This window comes from Diorhabda carinulata, chromosome 2 (genome assembly GCF_026250575.1).
Source record: "Diorhabda carinulata isolate Delta chromosome 2, icDioCari1.1, whole genome shotgun sequence".
Classification (NCBI taxonomy): Eukaryota; Metazoa; Arthropoda; class Insecta; order Coleoptera; family Chrysomelidae; genus Diorhabda; species Diorhabda carinulata.
The window spans coordinates 30211748-30221842 of NC_079461.1; the positions used below are offsets into that span (position 1 = coordinate 30211748).

The 10095-nt window shown below is 28.9% G+C and overlaps 1 protein-coding gene across 1 annotated transcript; it reads right to left on the reverse strand.

Annotated features, from left to right (window-relative positions):
* Positions 1 to 1181: 1181 nt before the first annotated feature.
* Positions 1182 to 9907, reverse strand: LOC130903435 (dnaJ homolog subfamily C member 10-like). Its single transcript, XM_057815528.1, has 13 exons — positions 9714 to 9907; positions 9083 to 9236; positions 8491 to 8704; positions 7538 to 7752; positions 7135 to 7353; positions 6595 to 6819; positions 5102 to 5234; positions 4733 to 4945; positions 4404 to 4676; positions 3835 to 3971; positions 3564 to 3700; positions 3095 to 3299; positions 1182 to 3014 (listed from the first exon to the last, which is right to left on the reverse strand). The coding sequence occupies exons 1-13, from the start codon at positions 9728 to 9730 to the stop codon at positions 2796 to 2798; spliced, it is 2361 nt and encodes a 786-aa protein (XP_057671511.1). The 5' UTR covers positions 9731 to 9907; the 3' UTR covers positions 1182 to 2795.
* Between the last annotated feature and the right edge of the window lie 188 nt (positions 9908 to 10095).

Sequence of the window (10095 nt, forward strand, 5' to 3'; positions counted from 1 at the left end):
AATAATTATAATACATATAATATCTTACTTCATACTAAATTGGATCATGTCAGTCTTTTGAGTCTATGGTAAATTGTAGAATTCTGCCACAGAATAATAAGATCTTTCAAGCAGAAATGCCTTTGTCAATCTTTGGAACTTATTAAATGTATTTGCCATTTTTAATTCTTAAGGTAGATGATTGAATAATTTTTTGGCACTGAAGATAGAATTTTTTACCAGAGCAGAAGTGGGTATAGGTAAGTAAATGTCCAAAGTCTTTCTTGTAGTAGGGTAGGCATGAATGGGTCACTCAGTTAAGTTGTGAAAGTTTTTGCGAACCAAACAAACAGATTCTAAAATGAAAAGAGCGGGGAGAGTTAGAATTTTGTGTTTTTTTAAAATAGAATTCGCAATGTGTTCTACTACTCAAACCATAAATCTAACGAATAGCTCTTTCTGTAATTTAGAAATAGATTCGAAGAGGTGCAAATTACAAGACCCCCAGAAAGGCAAACCATAGCGAAGATGCGATTAGTAGTAAGTTGTTAAAGCAGTACGAGAATTGATCTGTTTAGACAAAGATTTGATGGCAAAACAAGCAGAGGATAATTTTTTTGCTAAGTTTTAACATGTACAAACCATTGAAGGGCACCGTCAATATGTAGACCAAGAAATTTGATCGAATTTGAGGATCGTATCAAGTTATTGTTGAGTTTTAGAGGTTTTAAAGCTCCTTTATAGGATAAAACTGAAGTTTTTCTCGGTTTTTAAACAGAAACCGTTCTATGCTAGAATGTAAAACTTGTATATCTGAATCACTCCAGGTTACACTGGTATCAGTGTTTGTGACATCATTAATGAATACCAAAAAAAGAGCTGGAAAAGCATAAACGAAACATCCTTCTTAACCGTCTGTATATGTACCACTAGAGGTTTTGCATTTCCAAAAATGTTTTAGGAATCTGCGTTAGAATTGTCAATTCATTGACATTTTTTTTATCAATATTGTTCACTTTTCTATATTATCATCCTCATTCTACAAACCAGAGGTTAAATATACCTTTGTTATCAGATACACGTGAAGCTCCTATACTATCAGTATATGACATACTCGGGATTGTTTTTTTTTACATTTTTGAAAATCCCATTCTAACTTTTTTTATTCCCTTTGTTGGTCACATCAGAATGAAAATCATGTCTGATTACACAACATTTATTACAATATATTAATTTGGTACAAGCTTTATTTATAAAAAATAGTTAAAAAAATATAAATCAGATCGATAGAAGAATTTTTGGTATAAAAAGTAGAAAATGGAAACTTATTATCACTATATAGTATAAAATAGAAAAATTACACAAACAGATAAATTAACTAGTATAAAAGTTCAGATCTAGAAAAATAATATCAGAATATAAAAATCAACTCCATACATTTGTTTCTCACTTAAATTGTATTATAAACATAAATTTCAGTTTCTTACATAATTTCAGATATATTATAAAGTATCATTGTAAAAGTAAATATCTCATATAAAATATTGAGTATGTCAATCATATTTACTAATTATTAAACTAAAAAAAATGTAGTTAAGAATATATTATGTTTTTCAGGTAAAATTTTAATTTGAAGACAACTAAAATGCATGTTAAGCTGATTCGCAAATATAAATTATATATCGTATACATAAAATAGCTCACCTTAGAGTTGAGCTACAGGACTCAACTTTGTTAAGTTTTTTTATATTAAATAGAAAAATATGAGACGGTAAGAGTTGAAAAAAATTTTTTTTTCAAGCACCCTAATAATTAGTAATAAATTTCAAACATGTATACATTTGATGTAGGATATTTATGTCACAGCATTTGAAACTTTTTCATAAAATGTATAAGAATAAAAAGAGATACTCAATTCTAAGATTAATAAAGCCTTTGGTGGTGTCCATACTAAGCACACTGTTTACTACTGGTTCACTAACACTCACAATTACACTGTCTGGTCTTTTGAGCCAAATATGATCAAGCGACCTATGGAAGGCTCCAAGAACTAAATAATGTAATTATGAACGTTGGTGTAGTTTTAGTGGATAATGTGTTTAGTATAACTAATACCAACAGATCCAAAAATTCAAACTTAGTTTCAGTAACTTCATAGAGTAGACAAATGAAATTTAATAAAATCAATTTTATCAATCCAGCTTAAAGCCAGTTTTAAACCGGTTACCGGTCATTTACAGTAAAAACTTCAACTGCCTGAAAAATGTTGGAATATGTAAATCTAATATACATACTATTAGAGATATCACAAGTGATAGACATTGTATAGAGCAAATAGAAGAGAAATAAATATGATTAATTGATTATTAATACTAAAAATGGCACTGGTGGCAAAAAGAAGGAACTTTCCGTTAATAGAGTTTCTCTCATTAGTAAGGCAAATTAAAAGCAAACATTTGTATCAAATACAAAAACCACAAGAAAATTCACTTTCAATTTTCGTAAATGAGATATTCATTTTAGCACTGACTTATTTATAAGGATGATGGTTGAAATATGTTCGGATGGTAATAACTTTCAGAAAATACAGAAATAGATAATTATTGTATAAACAAAGCAGTTTGCAGTTTATTATATGATGAAAAAACTTCAGATTACAAAACTTGAAACTATATCAAACTATTTTTACACATAGAGTTCTGTAAATAGACACATTTTATTTGGAACTTGACCAGAAAACTTTTATTTATAAAAAAATACTCCGAAATATTCTTGTTAAAATAAATCAGTGCCAGAATATTAGTTTCCTAAATATTTTAAAGCTCGTCATGATCATAATCATGCTTCTTTTTATCCAAAATTTCCTTAACTTGCTTCAGTATATAAGATACATCCCCTAATTGGAGTGGATAGAATTCTGATGGTGACAAATATAATCTTACAGTAGGATACCCTGTAATCCCCAACACCTGTCCACAAAATATACGTTCCTTCTCACAATCAAGTTTTGCACTTCTCACTTTTCCTTCCAATCTCTAAAATAGAAATGCTGTTTAGTTAAAAATATACTTATAAATTAGGTTTTGCTGGGTAAAGAATTTGTTACTTTACTTACTTGAGCAATAGTTCGAAAATCGGGTTCAAAATGAACGCAATGTCCACACCAAGGTGCATAAAAATCTATAATCCATGGCAGCATGTATCTTTTTGTCAATACTTGTTCTTTCAAATCACTGGCAGAAAATGATTTCACAGAAGTAGGAAGAAAACTTAGAAGCCATCTTTTTATTGACACAGCATCACGAGCACCATTATATATCCTAAAAAAAGTTGATATACATTGAAATTGGGAGTATAAAAGTATGTTAAATGCTTGTTAATTGAAAAACACCTAACCAAAGACATTCCTTTGTTTTTGTAATACAATTATTTTGCATTCTAGATGAGATCATATTTAGAGAGTATAAAAGTATGTTAAATGCTTGTTAATTGAAAAACACCTAACCAAAGACATTCCTTTGTTTTTGTAATACAATTATTTTGCATTCTAGATGAGATCATATTTTAAATAAAATGATACTTACGCAACACTATTCAATCCCCTGCTACCTAAAGGATATAACCTTATGGTAGGATAACTCCTGATATTTTGGGCATCACATAAATCAGAATTAGCTACACAATCAACTTGAGCAACTTTTATTTCTGGTAAGTCGGACACCTAAAGAAAATAATATAGAACTTATTTCGTTAAATTTCATTCAATTCAAGACATATCTATGGTATTTAAGTAATTATTATATTAGAAACCAGTTATTATTATAAGTTCACAGATAGCAAGGTGGTGAGTCTTACGTGTTTTGCAAGTTGCCTCCACTGAGGTCCCAACTTTTGACAAGGTCCACACCAAGGAGCAAAAAAATCAACTACCCACATCTCTTCCTTGGGTTTCCTCAATAACAAACCAAAATTGCTGTCATCTAAGGATACAACTGGAAATATGGAAAAAACAATATATTAATTGAATATAATAAAAAGTCGAAGATCTCTGGCAATTAAAGCCATCCCACATTCTAGACTTTTTAAAAGGTGTGGGATTAATGAATCAGCTGTAAACACAGAGTTCTCCAGTATCGCAACAAGAAAGAGGGACACAATAGATCCCATGGATCGCAGTGTATACGAGACCCCAAATCCATACATACATACAATATAATTGATTCCAAAATATGCATTAGTTTATTAGACAAAGTGTATTAGGTGAGTGCAACCATAATTATCAACACAATGTTTGATGATAAATTGAATTTGCTATATTTCATTATAAAAATTTTTGGGATAACTTATTTCTTCTTCTTTCTCACAAAGCAGAATTGATGGTTGATTTTAGCTTAGATTTTCCATTTCTCAAGCATAATACTTACTGAGTGGATTCATCATATCATGTAAGAATTCGGTAATTGATTGACTGTCTGGTAAGCCCTGAAACATTTGTATTTGGGACTTATTATATAAAATAGATGTTGGATAAGAATTGATTCCTTGACTCCTACAAAGGTCTCTATGAGATGTACAATCAATAGTACCGAATTGTACTTTATCTGAATCAAAATTTTGACTGGCTTTTCTTAATTCAGGTAGTAATTTTCTACAAGGTGGACACCATGGTGCATACCAATCTATAAACCAAGGAGTTCCTACAAACAAGAAAAAATATAGAAATACAGTCATTTATAATGCAGTCAATACATACCTTCTGCTATAATTCTTTTGAAATCTGGTGGGCATAACGCATGCAAATTTTTGGACTTGACACTATCTTTGGCAAAATTGGCAATATCATATAACACATCTCTACCATGATGTAATTCAAAAGCTCCTCCAACTTTGAGAACACCCCAAGTTGGGTATCTTACAACATGTAAACTTGAACACAATTCGGAATTTTTTCCACAGTGGATTAAACCTTAAAAAGATATACAGAATTTTCTATCAAGTCTTCCTTCCACAATTTTTACTTATTTCTTAGTTGATAAGTGCGAAATGACTTTTTTAAACAGCACAGTTTGATTGGAGTGTAATCAAATTTAAGTGACCATTAATTATTCAAATGAATACTTACCAATGTTAATATCTGGAATTAAAGGTGGTAGTCGCTTAAGCTGCAAATTCAATTCAGTTGCAGCTCCCAAGTAAAAGCAAAATAACCAAGGTTTCTCACCTTTGGAATCATTTTTTAAACCAGATCTAATAGTCTACAAACAATATTTTATATTTATATAGTCCACTAAGGACAGTGATAGTTGCAAAAAAATATATTTTTGATAAAAAATTAAAATTTGAATATTACAATTTATATTGAAAAATATTTCATATGGCATAAGAATATCACTGATAATATCAATGACAGTTTACCAGTGTAAATTTGAAAGAACTTATTTTCTAAATAATTTTTCATCTCATGTTTGTTGTGATTTTGAATAACAATGTCATAAAAGTCTTGTTGATGTTAATCTGAGAAGCTAGTTTCTTCGTTGTTTGTACTTTAAAGCAAAGGTAACAATTTGTATGTATTTTTTTAGAATCACAATATCTCATCATATGGCGCTTCAACTTTAACATTGATCAGCAAAATCAAACTTAAGTCAAAGACAAATCCTCACTCACACATTTCCACTAGACTCTGGTAAAGTGGAGTGGGTGGTCAAATTTACATTCGAAAATTGGAATTGAGCTGGTTAGCTGTTTTACATTTATATTTCTATGATTTTTTCTGTTAATATCAGGGCCGGATCAAGATTTATAAGGCCCGGGACTAAAATAATGACGGGGCCCTCTTAAGGAATTCGGAAACCCGAAAAAATTCACAAAATAATATCAATACGTTAGATTTGTTGTATCAACACATCAAAAAATACAGAATGATTTCCAAATGATGGGGCCCTCTTGGACCTGGGGCCCGGGGCTATAGCCCCCCAAGCCCCTAGCTTAATCCGGCCCTGGTTAATATAGTTAATGGGTTTTACTAATTTTCAAATTGGAAATATCAAATTATTTGCTTGACAAGTTATAAAAAAAAACAAAGAACTACTGACTTTCTAAGCAAAATTCAATTTCAGAAAGAGTAGATATAAATAAAACACGAGTTTTCCCAGTTAGGAGAAAAATAAAGTCCTCAAAGTTCATGATAAAATGAAGTAGACAGGATAAACAGAAAGAAAGAAGTGTAATCAACTGTAAAAAATTATGATTGTATTAAACACAAAATGTTGTATTTTGTTATAAATAACTTTATAGTGTTGTGTTAACATTTGATTTCTTATTTCCGACAAACAAAGTATTCATGATACTTGATGTTTCTTGTGATAGTCCAGTTAACTAAGCAGGTATGCTTTCTCTCAAAGTGTGAGACACTATGGAATTCCAGAGCACTTCACCTGGGAGCATATGAAATAGAAGACAAAGATCTCTGGCAGCTACAATCATCTCACATTCTGACTGTGGGATTAACTCTGAGTTCCCCAGTATTTCAACAAGAAAGGGGGCACAATAGATCTTTTGGGTCTCAACATATATGTTACCCCGATACACAAATACTTGGTATTTAAATCTTACCTGAAAATCCTTTTCGTCAACAGTCTGAGGATTTGGTAGAAGTGCTAAAATACTTTGTAGTAACTCTTTGGTATCAGACCCTTCAATGATATTCATTGTTAACGGGCTAGTAGAGGCATCTAATGTAGCTGCTTGCAATAGAATAATTGGTTTAGTTTTATAATTATCCGAGAGTTGCTGGCATAATGCTTCTTCTATTACTATACCAACAGAAACTAAAGATTCCTAAGAAATTAAATAAACTGCTGAATATGAAATAACATCAATATCTAAGTACAATTTAATCACAACTAAAACTACATCGATTGTATTATAGAAAAAATATGAAAGATTGAATAAATTACATTATATTATTTGTTATATTAAATTGTGTATGTTCTAGTTGACATATTACACCTGTATCAAGTGATGGCTTAGTTATAACAAGTGTGGTATACAACATGTACAAAGTAATTTTAAGCAAATTGATATAGAGTAAATATATCTCAAACTAAATCAGACCATATAATCAGTTACTAAAAATGTACATAAATTACTTACCAGGGATGAAGTCAATTTTAATATTGTTTTCTCTTCTGGGCAGTTTGAATTATCATCGGGACATAAAAATAAAAGCCATTTACTGTTTTTGGAATTGAGATTATTCCAATTATTGGAAGTTATATGTAATACATTTACATCCAATTTTGAAAGAACAAATTCTTCAAGTGCTTCCACAGTTCTATCACCAGTATATTTTATACCTTCATAAAGATGGAACTAAAAGAAATAACCATATGCTCTTTAAAAGCAAATAGCTTAATTTTTTTGTTCCTCAGAACTCAGAATGTCATATATATATATATATATATATATATATATATATATATATATATATATATATATATATATGACATTTTTTGACTCAGGTTCTTTCAAATATTATTATTTTCAACACCCTTACCTCTTTTTCATAATATAGTAAAGTAGGATAAGCTTCTATTCTAAGCTGAAGACACAACCTATAATCATCTTCACAATTGACAGCACCAATTCTAATAACTCCTTCTAATTCTTGAGCAAGTTTTCTCCACGTTGGTGCTAACTCATGACAGTGATAACAGTTAGGTGAATAAAAATTGACAAACCATGCTTGACTGTTATCCAAAATATTAACCTCTAGAATATTAAATATGGCTGTTAACATAAAGTTCTATAGCACTGGAAAAGCTATACTGAATATAGACTAGTGATTCCCAACGGGTAGCTCGCAGACCCCTGGAGTTTTGCAGTGTTTGCAGAGGGAATTCAAAAAAATAATATGGTAATGGCGGATTTTTTAAAACGCCATTCAAATCAAAAGCAAAAAAAAATAAAAACAGAAACACAAAATTTAAAGAGAATGCTCATTGTAAAACAGAAATAGAAATCTATAATTAATTTCAATGATTCTGTAATACAAAAAATATATACTCAATCAAATTTTATTGCTTTTTTTAACTTGTCATTAACAACTACATAGGGGGTTTATCAATTTTTTGGACCTTTCTTTTGGTCACATGGAAACACTGAAATCTTTATACTTTGTAATAAATCATAATGAATGGTCCCACTAGATTCTTACTTCAATTAGAAGTGTCATAAGCTGAGATATTGTAGTTCAAAAAAAATGTATACACAAGTTGGAAAATGGTAAAAATTGCTTTTAAAAGCAAAAAACTCAGGAACTATTTCTAGAAGACAAAAATGAAATTTTGTAAAATTATCATGATAAATGATATGTTTCACATAACGCCCCATCTTTATATTTCATTTTTACAATAATAAAGAGAACACAACTTGGTACCTGGAGTATATAAAATGTTTGTAAAGCATAAAGCACCAACCATTCTTTTATTCTTAAACCTAATTACTCACCATAGTCATTTTTACTTAATGTTACAATAATAGGATCATCATCATAAATTCCAAATTGATCCTTATAATAACTGTAACTATGATATTGTTTTTTGAATTTTTCAGAAGACATTTGTTCTCCATGTATATCATAGCGTTTCCTAGATTCTGGATCTTTTAACACTTCATAAGCCCTTGTCAATCTTATAAAATTTGCATCTGCATTTTCATCTTCCTAAAACAAATTGATTTGTAATTTATTACTATATTTGTATAAACATGGGGTATTCGGAAGACCAACAAAACAAGGCTATTGAAAATCTTGATTTCGCTGGATTTTTTCCAAGTTAAGATTTAATTATAAAGAGACAAGTTGAGGAGTAATTCACTTGAAATATTATTAGCTAGTACAGCAAGTTTATTGCTACCATGTGTCTTATATATAGAGATAGCAGAACACAGTGCTGTAGGAATAGAATATTATATACAGATTCATTTAAATGGAAGAATAATATTGATCCCTTGATCCCTATGTATAAAATAATTAATGTTAATTGAAAGAACTAAAAGCTACATTACAAACAAAATATCATTTTAAAGAATAAAAACTCACTTTATTTTTATCAGGATGTAGTTTCACAGCCAAATTTTTGAATGCTTTCCTAATTTCTTTCACAGTAGCATCTCTGTTAACTCCCAATAACTGATAGTAATCATTTTCATCAGCTAATGATTTATTATTAATCATAAATATAACTATAATCCATCTAAAATTGAACATTATATCATTTTTATTTCTAAAAAAAATCTAAAAATATATGAGTACAATGCCCGAAGTAACTATAAAGAATTATTATTATTATTATATATATATATATATATATATATATATATATATATAATAATAATAATAATTCTTTATAGTTACTTATATATATATATATATATATATATATATATATATATATATATATATATATATATATATATATATATATATATATATATATATTAATATATATAAGAAAAAATAAAGCTGAGAAAGTAAAACACTCTGGTGTCAATCTGTTAAATTTTGAAAAATTCTCTAAAGCATTTACAAAGATGAGACGTTTCAAATAAAAATTTTTGTATAAAAAAATTATTTTCTTTTATTATTTTCGGGATTAATTTGGAGATTAATTTAGCAAAAAATAATACTGATAATTTAGGTTATATTAAAATAATTATTAAATAATACTCACCCAAATTTAATATCCATGATAAAAATTTATCAATTATATAATATAATGTCAAGAAAATGGTTCAAGAAATAACGTTTTTCTTTCTTATCAATAAGTTTAAATGTAGCAATGTTTAAACATTGTTTTAAAAATTCAAATAATTAATTTAAACATAACCCCACACCTATGTCAAATCCACGTCATTATATTTCTTCTTTTCAATATTCTGAACCTACTAGGTCTCTGCCCACTCTATATTTGATAATAAAATGGGTTCATTGACCTGTGAATGGGTTACAAATTTATACCTAAGAATTTATTTTTGGAAACTAAGATCGGGTTAACCAAGTACGATCTACCTGACCCCAGGTTATAGTTTCTTAAAAGCCCTATTGATATACTT

Bases quoted from the DNA above. Each gene is read 5' to 3' on its own strand.
- LOC130903435 (XM_057815528.1), bottom strand. The intron at 7,354-7,537 runs GTAAGGGTGTTG...TATTTCTTTTAG, and splicing joins TACTATATTATGAAAAAGAG to TTCCATCTTTATGAAGGTAT. The intron at 3,300-3,563 runs GTAAGTATCATT...AACTTTTTTTAG, and splicing joins AGGGGATTGAATAGTGTTGC to GATATATAATGGTGCTCGTG.